The sequence below is a fragment of the Daldinia vernicosa genome, assembly GCF_022497035.1.
Source record: "Daldinia vernicosa strain CBS 139.73 unplaced genomic scaffold F5Y00scaffold_19, whole genome shotgun sequence".
Classification (NCBI taxonomy): domain Eukaryota; kingdom Fungi; phylum Ascomycota; class Sordariomycetes; order Xylariales; family Hypoxylaceae; genus Daldinia; species Daldinia vernicosa.
In genome coordinates, this window is record NW_025953935.1 from 228,974 (window position 1) to 248,527 (window position 19,554).

At 48.7% G+C, this 19,554-nt stretch overlaps 9 protein-coding genes across 9 annotated transcripts; 4 read left to right on the forward strand and 5 right to left on the reverse strand.

Annotated features, from left to right (window-relative positions):
* Positions 1-96: 96 nt before the first annotated feature.
* Positions 97-1,760, forward strand: F5Y00DRAFT_252746 (MFS multidrug transporter; the record flags this gene model as incomplete). Its single annotated transcript, XM_048009966.1, has 3 exons — positions 97-380; positions 423-1,210; positions 1,273-1,760. The coding sequence occupies 3 exons, from the start codon at positions 97-99 to the stop codon at positions 1,758-1,760; spliced, it is 1,560 nt and encodes a 519-aa protein (XP_047865520.1).
* A 1,106-nt stretch (positions 1,761-2,866) lies between these two features.
* F5Y00DRAFT_54166 (uncharacterized protein) lies at positions 2,867-4,125 on the reverse strand. The gene is made up of 3 exons (XM_048013786.1): positions 3,802-4,125; positions 3,512-3,744; positions 2,867-3,453 (listed from the first exon to the last, which is right to left on the reverse strand). The coding sequence occupies exons 1-3, from the start codon at positions 4,043-4,045 to the stop codon at positions 3,058-3,060; spliced, it is 873 nt and encodes a 290-aa protein (XP_047865521.1). The 5' UTR covers positions 4,046-4,125; the 3' UTR covers positions 2,867-3,057.
* Positions 4,126-4,747: 622 nt separating this feature from the next.
* Positions 4,748-5,155, forward strand: F5Y00DRAFT_269013 (uncharacterized protein; the record flags this gene model as incomplete). The annotated part of the gene is made up of 2 exons (XM_048012365.1): positions 4,748-4,814; positions 4,887-5,155. 2 exons carry the CDS (start codon positions 4,748-4,750, stop codon positions 5,075-5,077), a joined length of 258 nt encoding a protein of 85 aa, XP_047865522.1. The 3' UTR covers positions 5,078-5,155.
* An 842-nt stretch (positions 5,156-5,997) lies between these two features.
* Positions 5,998-7,032, reverse strand: F5Y00DRAFT_235199 (uncharacterized protein). Its single transcript, XM_048007528.1, has one exon. The coding sequence runs from the start codon at positions 6,295-6,297 to the stop codon at positions 6,010-6,012; it is 288 nt and encodes a 95-aa protein (XP_047865523.1). The 5' UTR covers positions 6,298-7,032; the 3' UTR covers positions 5,998-6,009.
* Positions 6,692-7,865, forward strand: F5Y00DRAFT_252747 (putative malate/L-lactate dehydrogenase; the record flags this gene model as incomplete). Its single annotated transcript, XM_048009967.1, has 2 exons — positions 6,692-7,469; positions 7,543-7,865. 2 exons carry the CDS (start codon positions 6,692-6,694, stop codon positions 7,863-7,865), a joined length of 1,101 nt encoding a protein of 366 aa, XP_047865524.1.
* On the reverse strand, positions 7,865-10,482 carry F5Y00DRAFT_54180 (dihydroxy-acid and 6-phosphogluconate dehydratase). The gene is made up of 4 exons (XM_048013788.1): positions 9,691-10,482; positions 9,399-9,610; positions 9,301-9,337; positions 7,865-9,180 (listed from the first exon to the last, which is right to left on the reverse strand). The coding sequence occupies exons 1-4, from the start codon at positions 10,133-10,135 to the stop codon at positions 8,027-8,029; spliced, it is 1,848 nt and encodes a 615-aa protein (XP_047865525.1). The 5' UTR covers positions 10,136-10,482; the 3' UTR covers positions 7,865-8,026.
* On the reverse strand, positions 10,140-13,076 carry F5Y00DRAFT_54175 (hsp70-like protein). The gene is made up of 4 exons (XM_048013787.1): positions 12,898-13,076; positions 12,585-12,762; positions 12,345-12,510; positions 10,140-12,288 (listed from the first exon to the last, which is right to left on the reverse strand). The coding sequence occupies exons 1-4, from the start codon at positions 12,938-12,940 to the stop codon at positions 10,831-10,833; spliced, it is 1,845 nt and encodes a 614-aa protein (XP_047865526.1). The 5' UTR covers positions 12,941-13,076; the 3' UTR covers positions 10,140-10,830.
* Positions 13,077-13,756: 680 nt separating this feature from the next.
* On the reverse strand, positions 13,757-16,696 carry F5Y00DRAFT_261382 (Bromodomain-containing protein; the record flags this gene model as incomplete). The annotated part of the gene is made up of 6 exons (XM_048011194.1): positions 13,757-14,175; positions 14,228-14,804; positions 14,856-15,117; positions 15,170-15,973; positions 16,109-16,203; positions 16,601-16,696. 6 exons carry the CDS (start codon positions 16,694-16,696, stop codon positions 13,757-13,759), a joined length of 2,253 nt encoding a protein of 750 aa, XP_047865527.1.
* A 1,302-nt stretch (positions 16,697-17,998) lies between these two features.
* On the forward strand, positions 17,999-18,530 carry F5Y00DRAFT_261383 (regulatory subunit of cyclin-dependent kinase; the record flags this gene model as incomplete). The annotated part of the gene is made up of 4 exons (XM_048011195.1): positions 17,999-18,111; positions 18,176-18,320; positions 18,388-18,446; positions 18,500-18,530. The coding sequence occupies 4 exons, from the start codon at positions 17,999-18,001 to the stop codon at positions 18,528-18,530; spliced, it is 348 nt and encodes a 115-aa protein (XP_047865528.1).
* Between the last annotated feature and the right edge of the window lie 1,024 nt (positions 18,531-19,554).

Sequence of the window (19,554 nt, forward strand, 5' to 3'; positions counted from 1 at the left end):
CCACTTCCCCCTGAAGTAGGTTAAACATTTTGTCACTTCTATGTAGCTAGCTGCTAGCTACACGCGCTGAGACGAGGTAAATTATTTCATTTTACAATGGTCGAATCCAGCGACCTATCCCTATCCCCCGACGATGTCAAGTCGGCCGAGATAGAAGAAGCCTCAAACGCAACCGAAAAAGCCCCCTCCCCCTCAATTTCGTCCAGGCCGATTGACGCGGATCGAGAAGGATCAGAAACCAAGCAAGGGGGCCTTGTTGTTGACTTCGGCGACGAGACAGACTTATCAAATCCTCAAAATTGGTCCCCGAAGCTCAAGTGGTCTCTAATCGTCTTGGTCTCTCTGCTGGATTTCGCAGTGCAAGTCTTGCCCGATCGATCGTATCTGCGCAAGCTGGTTTTCTAACGTGGCTGGCTCTTCAGATCTCTGGCGACCATCATCTGTGCGCCGGTCGCGCCCCAGATCTTGGCTGAGTTCAACGAGACAGACGACTTCTACATAACCTTCATCGTCTCGGTTTGGGAGCTTGGAGAAATCTTCGGCCCGCTCATCGTCGCGCCTTTCTCTGAGCTCTACGGACGATTGTATATTTACCATGCCGGCAATATCCTCTGCATTATATTCTCGGCCGCTTGCGCCTTGAGCACTAATATACAGATGTTGGTAGCATTCCGCTTCCTGAACGGCTTAGCAGTTGTGTCTACGGCGCTCAACCCCAGCATTGTCGGTGATCTCTTCCGGGTTGAGCAGCGAGGAAGCGCAATGTCAATAGTAGGTCTTGCTACGATGCTAGGGCCCGTCGTCGGTCCTATTATAGGAGGTTATCTCGGCGGTGCGATGGGATGGCGATGGTGTTTCTGGCTCATCACCATCGTGTGCGGCTTTCTCGAGATATGCTTTTTGCTCTTGTTGCGCGAAACCTATTCCGTACAGATCCTCAAAAGAAAAGCACAACGGCTTCGTAAGGAAACGAATAACCCTAACATAAAGTCCAAGTATGAAACAGAGCACACGGCGCTACAGCTACTTCAAAATGCGTGTATACGACCTTTGCTGCTGCTTTTCACGTCGCCCATCTTATTCTTACTGTCCCTGTACGTTGCTGTGGTTTACGGGTATCTCTACCTCGTTATGACAACCATCACCTCTGTCTTCGAGTCCGTTTACAATTTTTCATCAACCGTAGTCGGCCTCAGCTTTCTAGGACTTGGTAAGTTGCTTGTAGCTTAGAGTCGAAGCGTCATAGTTTCTGCTAACCTCTACATGCTATAGGTATCGGCTGCGTGATTGGTGTTTTCTTCTGTCGAGCCACGCTCGATCTCTGGGTTCGTCGACAGGCCAAATCCGGACAAGTTCGACCTGAACAGCGTCTTCCACCTGTTATATTCGGCGGGTTTATTCTTCCTGCTGGCCTGTTCATGTACGGTTGGACGGCCGAGGTTCACACGCATTTCTTGGCGCCAATCATCGCTACCGGGATCCTGGGAATGGGTCTTGTTTCCACCACAATTCCGGTGCGAAGTTACCTCGTTGACGCATTTGGAATATATGCTGCAAGCGCAGTTGCCGGGTGTGCCGTATTGAGAAATCTTGGTGGAACTTTTGTTCCGCTCGCAGGGCCACCATTGTATCAAAAGCTAGGGCTCGGCTGGGGCAATTCGGTGTTGGGTTTTATTGCGTTGGCTTTCATACCCGTCCCGCTACTCTTAATGAGATATGGTCAAGCGTTGAGATCAAGAGACAAACGAAATTTCGAATAACTAATAAGAGAAAGTTAAGATATTCCATCATGAGTTTTAGTTTAGTTCAATATCTTGGTCTAGACGTAGAGCATTTGGCACACGCCTCCATTAAGTACCTAATATATGTACGTGTATATGTACCTAACTTATACTGACTTACGGATTACCTACTATCTTTGTATTCACCTTTGACTAGGGCTATTACACTATGCTCTATAATCTTACGCGTAAGACACTATATATGGGGATAAAATAAGGTTGGAAATATCCCTACAGCTGTCACTTTCAGGGTCTTCACATAAACAGAATAGTGCTGTCGTAGGCTTGATGGATAAGCGTTAGAACACTTCAACAGGCTGACAGGGCCTCCGACATGCAGCGGGTGTGGCGTTTGCGGATTACTATAGTGCTGACCTCCATCGTCTCCTGCCCCCACGGTCAGATGATTACCGACGTTGCGTTGCATCGCGTCGGTGTGTGGCACGGGCCGGAAGGATTGTGCACGGGCATGGTATACGTATACAAATGGAGCACTACGTACTTCTTCCTATCATTAGGCGGTTGGCCTATTTGTATATACGAGTAAAGATCTGTTGTTTCGCATTTTGTTACTTGATTAAGCTCTCTTAGATCTGTTGGATCTGAGTTCCATGGGTCAATCGTGGGGCTCCCTTAATGACGATCCGATTTTGCTCTCTAATATCTACATAGGAATAGGACAACGGGCATCGTGCCGATGGCACAGCGCAATGTATCTCGCAACCTACAACGTCCCACAATCATAACAAGTCTTTCGACTCCGGTTATGAACGGTCGGCAACACCCACGGCGTTCCCTTTTAGTTGATTGGTGCTGCAGGTGCCACAACTGGGGGATAGCAACGTACTCCAAGAATTTTGACTGGAGGTGAGAGTCGGCATATATCACGCCCATCTATACGATAGCGGGTATAAGTTGTTCGGTGAGGTGTTATATTTTGATGATGACCGAACATATGTTGTACCACCCAATATGTAGAACCCAGCAAGCATTAACGGCAAACTAGAGGCAGCACCCATCACTTACGGTTGAGGCGATACGTCAAGTCACCATAACAAATCCCGAAGGTTATACGAGGCTATTTAGCTAGATGGAGGTAGGATCACCCGCCAATGGCCGTCTACTTAGGTACGGTATGGTTTTGAATTTAAGGTAAGGCCAGGGGGATATATGGGAATTGGGGTATTAGGTGAGGGTATTAGATGCGGTATTTGATCACATATCCGAACTTAGTTGGCGAACAAGCTTGATTTGGCATATGTAGGCCTATACCTTCTCAATCAAACCAGCTAAATTTCTTTTCTTCGATAGGCTTCCAATCCTCCCCTTTTCCAAAATACTTCCGGGCCTTTTCCAACTCAGGGGTACCCTCCTGACAGAACCTAAATCTCGGAAGCTGGCTTGGCTGATTGTCCTCGAAGGTGCCGTTTCCGTAGCGGTAACAGCTCGGATAAGTCTGCGTCCATTTCTCTAATGCGTCCCAGCTGCGACACTTATGCGTTTGATATACGGCCGAGTTATGAGGAGTCGAAACGTTTGTGGCGCGGAGCGTGTCGTCCGCTTGGCACTTAATATCCGCGAGCAGCTGGTCTAAGCAGTGGACTACGTGTCCGTTCGATATCGACGGAGGGTTTCCCATTCGGTAGTCTCTGAAAGCTCGATAAACTTGTTTCTACGAGAGGTTTTAGCATATGATTATATGGTTGGTTGAAACGATCCGGGTCCCATACGATGCAGTGTAAGCTGTGATAAGCGTTCACGAAATAGAGAGATTTGCTAGAATCCCAAGGAAAGGTTGCGCCTTCATCCAAGCCTTTCTCCACCGCCCACGACTTAGGTACGGCGACAACTCCCGGGTCGAAGTCCAGACTATCCCAAAGGCGATCCCGTACATCATCGTCGGGGTCTGTGTAGGCGCCTTTCTGGTTCCAAAACACATCAATTTCGCCTTCTTTTAACCCGGCTAGAGCAAGATATAAGTAAAGCTTCTTCAGATTCCTGAGAGGTTTGATAACCATACCATACTTTGTGCGGTGTGTCTCAGACTCGCACCGAGCATTATGTGAGAGTAACACCTTGTAGAGGCTGATCTGTAAGATATTTAGAGAAAGTGAGAGGGCAATGAGTATTATTAGAATTATGTTAAACCGATTCGACCGCTTAGTTGCTTTTGCTGTGCTCGTAGGATATTGGTTTTCGAGGCCTTGGATTTCTTCACTTGTTTCTTCGCCCATTAAGGGCTTATACTCATGTTTTTCGGACATTGTAGCTGACGAGCACTAGCCTGGACGGGATTTTTGGTCGCTATATCGAAGAAAATGTCAACACGAGAAATGAAGGAGGAACTTTTCAACATCAAGTAAAGGTAAAGGAGACGGGGCACGTAGGTAAGTCCTGTCTTGCGACTATAGACATCAAGCATCTCCCAATGGAACGGTTGCGGATGATCCTTCCGTATAAGGCATCCAGGGTGTCATCGATACTTGGCTTGCATAAGGCGGGATCCAGATCATTGAGATATCAGGGAATCACATGGTAGTATGGATATGCGCTGCCGTCGCATTGAAGAATAAAACCACATAACAATCGCCAACCATATGCCAAGGCAGACAACGGAATATTCCTTTCGATGTGACGGCGGCATTTCCTCGTAGCGCCTTCGTCTTGCATAGACACGTCTATTCAACCGACTCTGTCACAGCCAATAGTTTCATCTAGGACATTAACACTCATGGCTCAAGGAGTTAGCTGACCCGCTCCTGTACAGACAGTCACATATCGCCTACTTTTGTTTCTGCGAACCCGACTTTTGGAAATTATTCAGCATATATTGGCGTCCTCCCGAACTGACGGTTAGCCAAGAACTCCAGGGCCACGGATATTAAAATAATATTCACCTCGAAGACATCATACTGACATAACACAATAATTCTTTTGTTCGCGTACGAATTACATTCGATATCAACATGTTTCTGAGCAAGTCTCTCTTACTGGCATGTGCCATTATACCAGCAGCCACAGCGCTTCCATTCAGTAAGTTAAGCACTTGATACATAGGAATAGGTAATCATGGACAACCTTTAGAGACTAACCGGGTTTCAATAGAAGCAGCGGTCGCTGAGAGCTCTCTTGTTACTAGGTGGGATGAGGTAGTCAACGAACCCCCAGTTATCGCTAAGCGGGAGGACTTTGTAAACGAACCTCCGGTCATTGCTAAAAGGGAGGACATAATCAATGAGCCCCCGAGTATCGCTAAGAAGGATGATGTGGTCAACGAACCCCCAAACATCGCCTAGCTGGATGCTGTTACTAAGAGTTTGGTTTGATCTGGTGAAGGGGATTTGTTACGGCGGACATAAGCAGGGATTGTAGGGGTTTGATACTATGAATGTATGTGCCTAGGGTACTTAGGTTAAAAATAGTATATGGAAATAGGAAACAAGTTGCCTCCTCTACTTCGCTAGTAGATGACTTCCTATGATAAATCTAGCTTCTGTAGATTTAGGTTGTCTCTGGATACGTGCTTTGCATATTCCCACTTGGGCCGCGTAGCCATGTAGATAACTACCTAGTTATAGTAGAGTCTCGATAAACCCGCTCAAAATTGTATGCCCGCAATGGTACCTGGATTACTTACGTTTTCTATGGGATTGGCTTGAATCCGCTAGACAGTTAGATACCTGTTATTAACACTCGATTCGAAGAGACCGATCCTTTCCCACAAAGACTATAAAAAAAGCAGAAGGAACAAGTTAAGCTGAGCTGTATCCCTTATATACTGACACGTGGTCCCAACAGCATGGGAGGATTGCCGCTATACCTAGCTAAACCTCGAAGTCAGATTGAGGCCGGGAGGTGGGTCGAACGAAATATATACATATACACACCGCTACGGGTTGACAGGGGGCACTAGGGTTCAATGTATGGTGGAATACGTATTGTCCCAGATATAGTCAAGCGTGAACCTGATTCGGATAACTTGGAATAGGTATAATCTGTTATGTGCCTATATAGCCCCAAGTTAAGGCTAAGACTGGATCTCTAAAGAAAGGGCTTCAAGGTTCTGCATAGTACCCCGTCCTACCAATCCATATTAAATCTCGGGTCCAATGTTAACTTGCTCAAGCCTATGGACACGTATACCTGAAGTTGATTATTTCTATTATTTCTATTCTTGTCTGATCCTTCCTCTACTAAACATCCTTATATACCCTTTCTATCGTAGCCATCACTCCAGCCAGACAGGAGCAAGTTCCTTAATATACTGAGGATAGAAGTCCTCCGAGATCTTAGCGCTATCCCTCTCCTTAAATGTATCATAGAACCTCCTCAAATTTCTCAACTCCGAATCCGCCACTATATCGACCCCATATAGTTTCTTAGAGAACTGCAGGAATGAGAAAAGGACGCAGTCTGCTATATTAATCTCCTCGGCTTTAAAACCATCTCCTTCAAATCGGCCCTCGTAGTAAGGCTCGAGAAGTTTCACGTTCCTCTTTGCTATACTCATGGCCATGCTTGATGCGGCCGGAGCGTAGCTCCTCTTTATAAGCACAACAATTTCAAGTGGAAAAGAAAAATGTAAATTCTTACTGGTTTGTTCTTAACTATAAAGGGGTTTGTCTTATATTACTTGGGTACCCAAGCTACCAATAAAAGCGGAGAACCTCGGTATAGCTCCGCTCCGTTGGAGTCATCTCGGCAACGGCACCGAGTCCGAGGTCGGACGAGTTTCTCTTCGGAATAAGTACTCCGGGCTATGTATCTACCTAACCTATACGGAGTTGCAAATTCCACATTTAGCTATCGTAATCTCACAGTTAACACTTAAGATCAACATCTTTTTATCCCGTACCGTAGCCTGTAGGTACCAGTCTTACCAATCGACATACCTTAGGTACCTACATAACATGGCCGAGACATCAGCAGCTCAACCTCAACCTCCTTCCGACACCACTAAAATTTACGTCTCAGCCACCGAGGCCCGGAGGTTCATCGAGGGCGTCCTCTTGGGGAACGGCGTGCCGGAGCCCAACGCCGCCATCGTAGCGCGATGCCTCGTGGCGGCGGACCTGCGGGGCGTCGACACGCACGGCATCAACCGGATCCCGTCGTACATGGCGCGCGTGCGCAACGGCGTGCTAGACGCCACCGCGTCCCCATCCGTCTCGAAAGTCACGCCCGTCGTCGCTCAGGTCGACGGGCGCAACGGCTTCGGGTTCCTGGCGGCGGAGGTCGGGATGCGCACGGCCTGCGACATGGCGCGCGAGTTCGGCGTCGGCATGGTCGGCGTCAAGCGCTCGAACCACTTCGGCATGAGCGCCTGGGTCGTCCAGCAGGCCATCGACGCCGGAATGATGAGTCTGGTCTTCACCAACTCGAGCCCCGCGCTGCCCGTGTTCGGCGGCAAGAGCAAGCTCATGGGCGTGTCGCCTATTGCTTGCGGTGCTCCCGGGGGCAAGGAAAAGCCGTTTATATTGGACATGGCACCATCTGTGGCAGCCAGGGGCAAGATTTACAAAGCTGAGAGGAGGGGCGAAAAGATTCCTTTGGACTGGGCTTTGGATGCTGAAGGGAGACCGACGGATGATCCGGCTGCGGCTTTAGAGGGAGTTATGCTTCCTATGGGAGGACCTAAGGGTTCGGCACTGGCTATCATGATGGATGTATTTTCGGGGGTATTATCCGGTGAGAAAGCCATTGCGCGACATATTTAGTATTTACTCTAGCTTTCTTTTTTCTAATCTTGACGTACATACAGGCTCAGCATTCGCAGGCGGAGTTACGGGTCCATACGACCCAAGCAAAGCATCAGACGTCGGGCACTTCCTCGTGGCTATCAAGCCGGACCTGTTCATGAGCCTCGACGAGTTCCGGGAGAGAATGGACTTTCTGTACCAACGTGTCGTTGGCTCGGATAAAGCCGCCGGTGTCGAACGGATTTACTTCCCGGGCGAAATCGAGCAGTTAACGCAAGAACAGAGGGAGAAAACGGGAATCCCGCTGGTACAAGCTGAGGTCGATGCGTTAAATGAAGAGGCAAAGAAAATTGGAAAACCTCTTCTTGTTGTTAAAGATCAATGAGCCCCTGGAAGTTATGATTTATGATCTTTGATATTCCGGCTGGTTATATGAAATCTTTAAGAATTACCTACCCAACCAGCCAACTCATGAATGTACTGTTTTTATGGCGTCTCTAGCAATGAAATGACTATTGATATATGGCTTATAAGTTATAATAGCAGTCACCCTGACCCTTCAGCACGTAAAAAGTCAAAATCCGCCCCTTGATCCGCCTCATTGACCGACCTCATATACAAACCCCTATACCCTCTCATTTTCTCCCTCGCCTTCCAAGGGTGTTTCGAATCGGCCTTTTCCACCTCCGCGCGCCTGGCCTCCCTCCTACTCTCAATTTCCTCGTCGCTAATTTCAACTTGCAAAAGTCGCTTCTCTACGTCGCACGTAATCACATCGCCGTCCCTTACGATCCCCAGCACAGACGCCGGGTTCGCTGCTTCTGGCGAGACATGTAGCACGATAGTACCACCAGCAGTACCGCTCATCCGCCCGTCCGAAACTCGCAGCATATCTACCACCCCGCGCGCTGCTAATTTCCGCGGGATCGGCACCAGCCCGGCCTCCGGCATCCCCGGATTGCCCACCGGTCCAATGTTCTGTAGCACTAATACGCTGTCGGGCGTGACCTCTAGGTTCTCGTCGTCGATACGTGCAGCTAGGTCTGCGGACCCAGCAAATACTACGGCTCTCCCAGAATGCTTTAGGAACCTGCGGTCTTTAGACGCGCTCGCTTTCATGACGGCGCCTCCGGGTGCGAGGTTACCGCGTAACACGACTAGCGAGGAAGCTGGATAAAGAGGGACATCGAAGGGTTGGATACAGCGTAGTTCCTGAGGTACCGGTATTGAGCGCTCGCTATCCAGTGCTTCACCCAGCGTCTTCCCGGAAACCGTCAGTGCGTCTAAGTACAGGAGTGGCCTCAGTTCCCGTAGCAGCGTAGCCATGCCGCCTGAATTGTGGAAATCGGTCATGTAATTAGAACCACTAGGTTTCAGACCTACAAGGAGAGGAGTGCGGCAGCCGATCTCGTCGAAGGTATCAAGAGTGATAGTGCCCGCAACGGTAGGGTGCCGGTTAATAATAGCCATCAAGTGAACCACAGCGTTTGTAGAGCCGCCAATGGCTTGTAGTACAGTAATAGCGTTTAGGAATGACTCCCGCGTGAGTAAGACCTGCGGTTTTAGTTTGTCGCCGGCTGAAATAATTTTCACAGCGGTAGCACCCGTCTCTTCCGCAATTCGCAGGCGAGCCGATGATACGGCTGGTGCTGTTGCCCCCTTAAATGGCATGAGGCCGAGTCCGACTAGTATACATGCCACTATAGAGTAATTCAGTTAGCAGATCGATCCTCAACTGAGATATTAGGCGTGGGATTTAGTATGATGATTGCATCATCCGTAGCGAAAAGGGGCAATAAGCAATCTTGAAAAATCCTCACTTGTACTCGCCGTGCCCATAACTCCACACGTCCCAGCCTATATCTCATCTTCAGCACATCTCCAAACATCTCCAAACAGATATATCCGTAACACTTACCGTCGGTGCAAGCTCCTCATTCAGCGCCGCAATCTCCTCGATATCAATAACACCAGCCCGAAAGCTCGCCCAGTTATTCCGGCAGTCGGTACACGCCCCGATCCTAACCCCCTTATGGCTACCCGGCATCATCGGCCCCGTGACGAGATGCAGGATGGGCTTGTTCGCCGATATACCGCCCATGAGCTGCGCCGGCGTCGTCTTATCGCATCCTATTGTTTGTTCGACTCAGCACATATATCTATCTCTAAGCAAGTACGCCTCAAACAAACTCATAAATAGCTACACTTACCTCCCACCAACACCACCGCATCAACCGGCTGCGCCCTAATCATCTCCTCAGTATCCATACTCATCAGATTCCTAAGGTACATGCTCGTCGGCGCCGCAAACGACTCGTGTAAACTAATCGTCGGGAAATCCACCGCCAGCCCCCCCGCAAGTTGCACTCCTCTTCGCACCGCATCTATGAGCTGCGGCACGTTGGCATGGCACGGGTTGAACCCGGAGAACGTGTTCACGATACCGACAATCGGCCGCGACAGCGCGTCCTCTGAATAGCCTAGCGCCTTGATGCACACCTTACGGAAGAACAGCGAGAAGTGCGCGTCCCCGTACGATGTCAGTCCTTGCCGCATCCCCTGGCGCGAGTCGATCGCCTGTGACAGGTCATAGTCTCCGTTGAGCTCCGTATCCCGCCGGAACTTATCTGTATTATTCTGGGTGCTTGAAGACATAGTTGCTAATAAAGGTGAAACTTTACAAGATGTGTTGTGTATAAGTCGTGATCACAACAACCCAATAGGATAGCTTGTATTTGGTATTGTTCACTTGGCCTGCTTCTACATATCCCCCCCAGCGATTACACTGAAATGCGGGACCCCGACTTTGGAGAATCGCGTTAAATGGTGCCGATACCTGCGGGGGCACTAGGTCACATCACGACATATCTGCGAAGGGGTACCTTACCTAAAAGAGAACCCAAGAATATTCATTTTAGATCACCATCTACAGAGGCGGCATACAGAGATAGAAGAACAATCTAAAAACAAAGAAAAAAAAGATACAAAGGCTAACGTGAGAGACATTAAATTCATTGTGCAATCATCCCTGTTGGGTCACTTTTTCCCTAGTCTACATGCAAATACGCCGCCAACCAGCCGATGGTGGTTGTTTTTCGTGAGGGGGAGGGGAAGGGGATATAGTGGGTAACAGGACCATGGAAGCCTAAGACCATCCTGGAAGACTTTTGTGTTTTCCCTCGTGTCTCACCAAGCCGAATGAACCATCAAGTCCTATTTTCCCCCCTCTGGATGCCAATGTCAATCCAGCGCAGATGTGCATCAAAAACACCTATGGGAGACTCTAGGGACCCTAGCCAGCCGCCCATCTATAATCCATGACCTAATTCGCCAAATAATGAGAGACTCCTTTATCGGGAGGACATAGCCTTGGTGACAAGTCTCTTCAGAGCCAGCTCCTTCTTCTTAAGGTCATCGGCGGTGGACTCTTCAATTTCAAGCTGACCCATAGCATCGCTAAGAGACTGCTCGATCTTGTCCTTCTGGCCACGCTTGAATTTGAGGGACATAGTGGGGTCGGAGATAATCTCCTCAACGCGGCTGATGTAGGACTCTAGCTGCTGCTTAGCCTCGAATCGCTTGCTGAAAGCCTCATCGCTGTTCTTGAACTTCTCGGCGTCGCTGATCATGCTCTCGATCTCAGTCGACGAGAGCTTACCAACCGAGTTGGAGATGGTGATGTTGGCGCTGCGGCCAGAGGTCTTCTCAGTGGCGGTAACCTTTAGGATACCGTTGACATCGACCTCAAAGACGACCTCAAGAACGGCCTCTCCAGCGCGCATGGGGGGGATGGGCGCCAATGTGAACTCTCCAAGGGAGGTGTTGTCCTCGCAGTTGACACGTTCACCTTGGTAAACGGGGAACTGCACGGTCTGTTGGTTGTCGGCAACAGTGGTGAAAGTTCGCTTCTTGATCGTAGGGACGGTCTGGCCGCGGGTAACGACGGGGGCAAAGATGTTACCCTCCATGGCAACACCGAGAGATAGAGGGACAACGTCCAAAAGGAGAAGGTCGGAGGTGTCAGCCGAGGTGGCCTTGCCGGAGAGGATACCAGCCTGGACGGCAGCACCGTAGGCAACAGCCTCGTCAGGGTTGATGCTCTTCTCGAGCTTCTTACCGTCGAAGAAGTCGCTGAGAAGCTTCTGGATCTTGGGGATACGGGTAGAACCACCGACAAGCACAATCTCGTCAACAGCGCTCTTCTCGACGCCAGCATCCTTTAGGACCTGGGCAACAGGCTCTAATGTACCATTGAAGGCCTTGGCGTTAAGGTCTTCGAAACGAGCACGGGTGATCTGAAGGAAGAAATCCTCGCCATCGAAAAGCGAGTCAATCTCAATGGTGGTCTGGGCACCGTTGGACAGGGTTCGCTTGGCACGCTCACAAGCAGTCCGAAGTCTTCGGAGGGCTCGCGGGTCACCAGAGATGTCCTTCTTGGTCTTACGCTGGAACTCCTTCTTGCAGTGGTCAAGAAGGTTGGTGTCGAAGTCCTGTCCACCAAGATGGGTGTCACCAGCAGTGGCCTTGACGGTGAAAACACCGCCCTGGATGTTAAGAAGCGACACATCGAAAGTACCACCACCAAGATCGTAGATAAGAACGTTACGCTCCTTGTTGGACTTGTTGGCGCCTAAGCCGTACGCGATAGCAGCGGCAGTAGGCTCGTTGATGATACGGAGCACGTTAAGTCCAGAAATGGAACCAGCATCCTTGGTAGCCTGACGTTGGTTGTCGTTGAAGTAAGCCGGGACGGTGACGACGGCCTTCTCAACCTTCTTTCCGAGCTTGACCTCGGCAATCTCCTTCATCTATAAAGATTGGGTTAGTCTGTTATTCAGCATTATGCGTAGTTGTGTTGAATTACCTTAGTGAGGACCATGGCGGAGATTTCCTGAGGAGAGAAAGTCTTGGTCTCTCCTAGGTATTCAACCTGGACGAGAGGGTTGGTACCCTGCTCGACGACCTTGAAAGGCCATGATTCAATATCCTTCTTGACGATGGGGTCGTTGAAAGGTCGGCCAATCAGACGCCTATCGCAAAACAAATTAGCTGTGCGGTCCCGCGAGAAAAAAGGGAAAATTTGGGGCGCGGGGTGAAAACGTACTTGACATCGAAAACGGTGTTTCGGGGGTTCATAGCAGCCTGGTTCTTGGCAGCCTCACCAATCAAGCGCTCCTTCTCGTTGAAGGAGACATAAGAAGGGGTAGTAAAGCTACCTTGCTCGTTGGCAATGATCTCGACATTGTTGCCCTCGTAGACAGCGACACAGGAGTAGGTCGTGCCTGTTATTTACACAAAGGTGATAAATGTTAGTGGGTGCCCATTACAGCATAAAATTTCCCAACAGGTCATAAATGCGACAGAATGACATGTCGAGGTGCGGGGTGAATGATGAGGAAGAGATTATAAAAACTTACCCAAATCAATGCCGATGGCACCGTCGTAGACTTCTTCCGCCATTGTGAAGTTTCTTTACAACTGAACAAGTTGACAGATACAGTTGGTGTTGCGGAAAGAAATTGTTCTGGGGACGATGGACCAGAAGGTAAGGTATGGAGGGGGATGTTATGGAGGGGGGATTTCACGAATTTTTATGCGGGCGGTGAAAATAATTGCAATTCTCAAATTTTTTTTTCTGTTTTTCCCCATCCCACCTTTGCCGCCGGAACTAATATAATTCCGGTTTAGCGTCTTAGGGTACGTACTTGGAGGGACCATTTAAGTTCAGGGTCCAGCCTTTTGGACTGGGCTATCACTGGCTGAATCACCTGTCTAACCTATCTCCACCCCACCAAAAAAGGGTCCTCAAATATGTTTTTTTTTTTTTCTAAAGGCGCTGAAAATACTTGAGCACATGTTCGATAGTTCCCAACGTATGTGGATATAAACATACGTTATGTCTACGTTGGCTTAGTTGCACATAATATCTCTTGGATAAACCTTGTTTGCATTGACCCGTAATAGTTGATTTGCAAGAATTGGGATTCATTCTTATATAGCTAAGACTAAAGCAACGCAATTAACTGACGACTCACGAGTCTTCCCTAAAATTATGAGGGTGACTATCAGCAAGTTTCCACCACAATGAACCTCCTAGACGTACAAATATGTAGATTGCCTTATTGGCCAAAATGTACCTGAGTAGTTAGAGCCTATTCGTTCCGATTCCACCGAGTACAACTCCAAAAGTCAACCATAGAGACGCGAACTAATAATTCCATGAAGACAACAACTGAACTATATTCTAGCTGCCAGCGCTTTCAATCAAAACGCCCGCTATGAATGTCTGAGCAAGTTAAAATGCACCACGAACTTTTCCATTTCCATAGTTAATCCGTTGGGTGCCTTCTGGCCTTTCGGAAGGGCTGCTACCAAAGATACTTCGAGGCGATTAAGGCCAAACTGTAGAGTAACGTCGAAAACCGGTTCGCCTGGTTTGTTAAGATGACTTTGGGGAGGGTATAGACGCGCACCATTATGTATCACATTCAATTTCCATTCACGTTGTTGAGCCTCCAAGAATGGTGCCACCTCCGGCTTAAGTCGGAGACGGTAATAGCTGGTAGGGGCGTTTAGAACAATCTCTTGCTGAGTTTCAGTAAGACTAGCCGGAATCGTCATTGACATTCGATTCTCAATCTGGAGTTCGGGATGAGACATGATGATAAGCTTGGGCATGATAGCTTCCGATTCCTCTGTGACGTGGTCAATAATATATAAATATGGTATTCGAAGGAAAACTCTTACTAATTGGATGCGGTCGGTACTTCTGGGCTTCAAGGATTTCTGCAGCTGATAACTTTGGAGCTGGCGGTGGCGGCGGCGGCGGCGGTGGCGGCGTGGGGAGGGCACCATTTGGTACGACGTTAGGTAAAGAATTCGGCAAAGCGCTAGGTGGAGCGTTCGAAGTAGGGGGTATCACCGGGGGTGCGAATTGCTGCTGGTTCGTAAACGCTGGGGACGGTCGAACGGCGTCCTCGGACTTCGTTAGCCCTGCGGCCGACGGACTAGGAGGGCCTGCGGAAGTCGACATGCTTCTGGCCTTCTCGAGTTGGCTCAGGCTGACCGAAGTTGTCGTCGAACCACCAAAGGGGTTTCTGCTTATGGGTGTTCCATTACGAGTGATCTCCCCTTCGCCGGACTGACCTGTCACCGGGGCCGGCGATCCTGTAGCGCTGTTCTTACCGCCAACGTGAATGGTAATCTTCTTAGGATGTACAGGAGTCTCCGAGTTAGGCGGCATCTTTAGCTTGATCTTTGGCTGTGGCTGAGGCGGCTCTGGAACATGAAGTTTGGCCTCTCTCAGTTCCTCTTGAAACAGTTCCTGCAACAGTTAGTCAGTCAAATTGTGACCAAATGGGATAGGAAGCCCTACCTCAAGCTCCTGGGCCATAAGGGAGATATCACTCCCATCTTCATTGTAATGGTAGGCATTCTTCCAAATTAAACTGGCTTGGTCCTCAAAAGTAGCCCAGCTCTTGAAATCGGTCACGTACGTTGCCCCTCCTCTACCATGTTGACCTCGGACTTGTTTCTGTAGCGCCTTGAGCGACAATGGCTCCTTGATGACTTCGTAATAGTCCCTAAGAGATCGGGGTGGTAGGTAGATAAACGGCTCGAAATACGGATATTCGCCACTTTAAATTTATCAGCCAACTGCATACCAAAGTGTTAAGAAGATAGACCTACGTATCGTCTTTCTTTCGGAGTAGTTCCTCCACGATCTTCTCCTGTGCCTGTTGAAAGGTCAAGCCCTTATACGAGACCCCTTCATAGTGAGTATCAGCTTTGCCTGGCGTCGGTCCGCGGGTTGCGACTTTTCGAGCGTGCGCAACGGGATTCTTCGGTGGTCGGCCAGGTCGTCGTCGTCTTCGGGATGTCGGGCTTGGCTCACCATCTTCATCTTCTCCATCTTCTTCCTCTTCTTCCTCTTCGTCCTCTTCGTCGTCGTCTTCCTCGTTGGCCTCCTCATCCTCTTCATCAATCTCTTCGTCTTCCTCGCCCTCCTCACCTTCAACTTCTTCATTTTCGGCTTCTTCGTCTTGAGCTACCTCTTCCGCATCGGTTTCCCGACTGGTTTGTATATTCTGTACGCTGGCGTCCTTCTCTTCCTCTTCCTCTTCTTCTTCTTCACCCTCGGCATCCTCATCGCCTTCATTATTGTCTGGCTCGGGGGTTGGTGGTAGTGGAGTAGCGACAGCGGTATAGTTGCCGGTCTTATACGCAGGGTTGTGCTTCGTCATCAAGTTGCTAACGGCCTTACGCACTCGTTCGGCATCGCCAAAAGTCATAGACGAGCGCTCGCTGACCTCTTTCGCGTTTTGAACCATACGCTTAAGATCGCCCTCCAAAGTAGATAAGTTGGTATATTCGCCATTCTTCAGCTTTTGCTCGATCGATTCTAGGGAGAGAGGTAGGCGTATTTTCTGGTAATATTCCGGATCCTTGCTTCGAGAAGGAAGCTTCTCAAAGTAAGGTGAAACTGGACGGCCACTATAACAGACGAATTAGCTATGTTGTCGGCAAAGTACATCTTCACTCTGATAAATCACAGGTAAAGAGCGAAGTTCAATATAGGTGTTAAAGGGATGTATCGCATGCAAGTAATAATAAAAGAGCTGCACATACTTCTTATCGGTAGTGGCTCTGATTGATTCCAAGATATTTAGTCCGTACGCAGTAGTTGATTCTTTACTCTCACCGTTCATGAGATCTCCGAATTCCTATAGTAAAAATCAAATTAGAAACGAATAGATAGTGGTATAGGGGAACAAGAGCCCCAAAACTGCAGAATTTGGAGGTTCGAGGTTGTGAGCATGCATAGAGAGGATAGGGTGTTCGGTGGAAAAGGCGTTGCATCTGAATAGCATTCGTAGCTTTTGTCCTTAACCCCCCCGCCTCCCTAGCTTTAACTCTCCTCTTTCATCTTTCATCCTTCATCTTTCAAAATAAACCACGACAAGTTTGCATCGCATCGCATCACATCGCATCACATCGCATCGCGGCTGCAGTGCACAGCAACCCGATGTAGGCAGTGTAGGCAATGTAGCCGTGCTGCGGCAATGCTTACGCGCAAAATGCTGTGGAAGGTCAAATAGATATTCGGAGTAGATAACATACCTCTACTAGTCTGCGACGCTTAGCAGCTCGGTCATTAGGGTCATTTGCCGACGATTCGATGCCATTTGCACCGCTAGCCTTCCTCTTATTTTCCATTTCTGCGACGGAAAAAAGATCGCAGGCGCATCTAGAAGCGAACCGAGGTGTTGCAGCCTATAGCTTGCCGTGTTGCGCGATCAATCGAAATGTCAATAAGCTTTAACTGCTAGGATGATGGGGGTTGCAGGGCCTTTGACGCGATGCGATGGTGGTGATGATTTGTGGGTTGTCCGACGCGGATTGCTGGTCGCTGGTACCGCTACTAGGTAAATAACGTAAGACGGGATAGGAGAGGGAATCTTTCTAACCTATCCTCTTTGGTTAATAGGTACGGTACCTATCGATATAGAATAACCGAATTATCTCAGCGCACAAACATCCCGCACTGAAAACTCAACACCAAGAAGAATGGAGTATTATCGCAATGCAGAGAGTTGATACGATACGTATGTCTAAGTCGTCCTGCGAAGGCGTCGATGCACATAATAATATTATGGGGAAAGCTTCTGCGCAAAAGGTTCGTTGAGAGTAGGTAATACATTAGGTAGGCTTGCCACCAGCTGCCAGCTGCCAATTCCCCGTTGACAGTCCAGCCGGTCCAGCCCGCCCCTAGCAACCAAAGAAGCCCGGACCTCTCCTTCCTCACCTAAGGTTAAGGTAACACAACCTCTATTACAGCACCAATGCGCCACGAGAAAAAAGATAGAGTGCACGGGCCTAAGTACCTAACCTATCTCCTATGTCATAGTTTGTTGTCCATTCCTTACCTTGTACCTAGCAGCTTAGGTAGACATCTTAGTGTCGTCCTGCCAGCCCCTGCCCCTCAGATAACGTACGAATTTGCTATGATGTGGCTTATCCTCAATCAAGGCCCCCACTTCAAGCACTGTTTACTTCCATCTTCCATGCAACCAAAATTTGGGGACCGCAACTTCGACCTTTAAGAATCGCGCTCTTGTCTTCCCCAAATACTAATAACCCTACAACCTTCAAGTTGTAACTTCTTCTTCTTCTTCGTTTGGGCTACTTCCAAGTTTGCCTGTAACTCTTCAAACATTTTACCGTTTGATAATTTGGTTTGGTTTCATCTGCGCGCACAGCAGTGTTGGAGGACGCATATCCACTCTGACAAGCAACAATCGACAAGCGACGGGAGCGTATTTACTCTTCCCCCCTCCTCCTCACGCGACAGCATACATTTTCGGCCTGCCGATACCTAATCTCACGCTCCCTCTTCATTCCTTCTCACAAATATAGCCGTCTAGAATCTGCGCCAGCTTCCGTACCCAATAAGCTACACGCGATTAGAAGGCTATCGTTCGAACCCTATCATAACCCTTAATTACTTCGCTAGCCACAATGCCGCCCATGAATATTGATTTCAGTCGCCGCAACAAGGCGCCCCGCCCTCTAAGCGACGATGAGCGCGCGCGCCTTGAAGAATTCATCGACTCGATCCACTACTCTGCTCGGTATGGTTGCAAGACAATTCGGTCGCGCAAGGATCTATAGTACGTTACTAACTGGGAGGATTAGCTACTCGGACAGCGAATACGAATACCGTCATGTTCAGCTGCCGAAAGCTATGCTGAAGGCCATTCCTAAGGACTACCACGACCCATCCAAAGGCACATTGAAGCTACTGTGGGAAGACGAGTGGCGTGCTATCGGTATTACCCAGGTGGGTTGTTCTAGTGTTGTTGATTATAACGGTAGTCACGCGGACTAACAATACGCGATACCTACAGAGCCTAGGCTGGGAACACTATGAAGTCCACGAACCAGAGCCGCACATCTTACTATTCAAGTAAGCTTTTCGACGCCCAACCTACCTAGCCGAATGATGCTAACCCCGCCAAGGCGACCTCTCAATTATCAAGCACCTCAGTGATTTATGAGCAATCCAAATATGAACGCTGACCTATTACCACATGTGGGATTCGACTATCGTTGTAAATTATTCTTGATACGGCCCTCCACTGCATAGCGACATCTGCATTCGTTAAAGGATAATGCTACGCGACGATTTATGGCCGTTCTTAATCAATTCAACTCTATTCACCCATCTGGTTTCTGGCTCGACCCACCGACGCGCAAACAGGGCTGTTCTTCCCTGTCGATGTCGTTCATAAACTTAGATGGCCATAAAACTATACGACGGCTCGCGGCGTGGAATACGTACAGATGAGAATGGGGGTTATTGGCATCTATTCCAAGGCACGAGGGGGACCTGAGCGGCTCGGTTGTGACGGCAGCGGATCCTCTGTGATTATAAGGAATTAGATTCTCTACGAGCCCGCGCTCTATTCCTGTTGGAACATAAATTACCACGCATTGGCCAGTAGCCTTTGGGTTATAGAGATCCGTAGGAACTTGAATGAATAGAGCATCATAACATTAATTACGAAAACTATTAGTAGTTGTGGTTTGATTATGATAAGCTACGTCTTAACACGGCGAAGCCTATATGACAGGGACATAAACATCAATACCTACGTAATAGAATATAACTACCAGGAAGAGCTCTTAGCTTTACCAGATACAGTAACGATTTGAATATGTAAACATACTAAGATCTTGAACAGCTTAACTTTATCTATATCCTTGCTATTCTCGGACATTTATTTTTATCTGCATTTCTTACTGGTCCAGGCAAGTAAAGCTTTGAACCTTGGCTACGGGATCACTGGTAAGCCAACCAAGCAGCCAAGATCCTACAATATAGCGCAGACGGTGGCCTCCGCCAAATAAGATGCAAAGATGCAAGTAGAAAGGGGCTTGCTAATTAACACAATACCTTTTTAATATATTTAACGTACGACCAAGTATTCACCGAATCGACAAGCTTGGTTGAATCACGTAAGAACATCGAAGTGGCAAGTTATCACAAAGGACACCAAGGCAATAATGTTAGG

What these genes read in the sequence shown, in the direction of transcription:
- F5Y00DRAFT_54175 (XM_048013787.1), bottom strand. Translation starts at nt 12,940, where the DNA reads ATGGCGGAAGAAGTCTACGACGGTGCCATCGGCATTGATTTGG. An exon ending in TGCCATCGGCATTGATTTGG is followed by an intron (nt 12,763 to 12,897) that starts GTAAGTTTTTAT and finishes TGTAAATAACAG; the next exon opens with GCACGACCTACTCCTGTGTC. An exon ending in CCGCCATGGTCCTCACTAAG is followed by an intron (nt 12,289 to 12,344) that starts GTAATTCAACAC and finishes CAATCTTTATAG; the next exon opens with ATGAAGGAGATTGCCGAGGT.
- F5Y00DRAFT_54180 (XM_048013788.1), bottom strand. Translation starts at nt 10,135, where the DNA reads ATGTCTTCAAGCACCCAGAATAATACAGATAAGTTCCGGCGGGATACG. An exon ending in TGCGGTGGTGTTGGTGGGAG is followed by an intron (nt 9,611 to 9,690) that starts GTAAGTGTAGCT and finishes AACAAACAATAG; the next exon opens with GATGCGATAAGACGACGCCG. An exon ending in TATGGGCACGGCGAGTACAA is followed by an intron (nt 9,181 to 9,300) that starts GTGAGGATTTTT and finishes ATTACTCTATAG; the next exon opens with TGGCATGTATACTAGTCGGA.
- F5Y00DRAFT_235199 (XM_048007528.1), bottom strand. Translation starts at nt 6,297, where the DNA reads ATGGCCATGAGTATAGCAAAGAGGAACGTGAAACTTCTCGAGCCTTAC.
- F5Y00DRAFT_54166 (XM_048013786.1), bottom strand. Translation starts at nt 4,045, where the DNA reads ATGTCCGAAAAACATGAGTATAAGCCCTTAATGGGCGAAGAAACAAGT. An exon ending in GACACACCGCACAAAGTATG is followed by an intron (nt 3,745 to 3,801) that starts GTATGGTTATCA and finishes ATCTTGCTCTAG; the next exon opens with CCGGGTTAAAAGAAGGCGAA. An exon ending in ATCACAGCTTACACTGCATC is followed by an intron (nt 3,454 to 3,511) that starts GTATGGGACCCG and finishes AACCTCTCGTAG; the next exon opens with AAACAAGTTTATCGAGCTTT.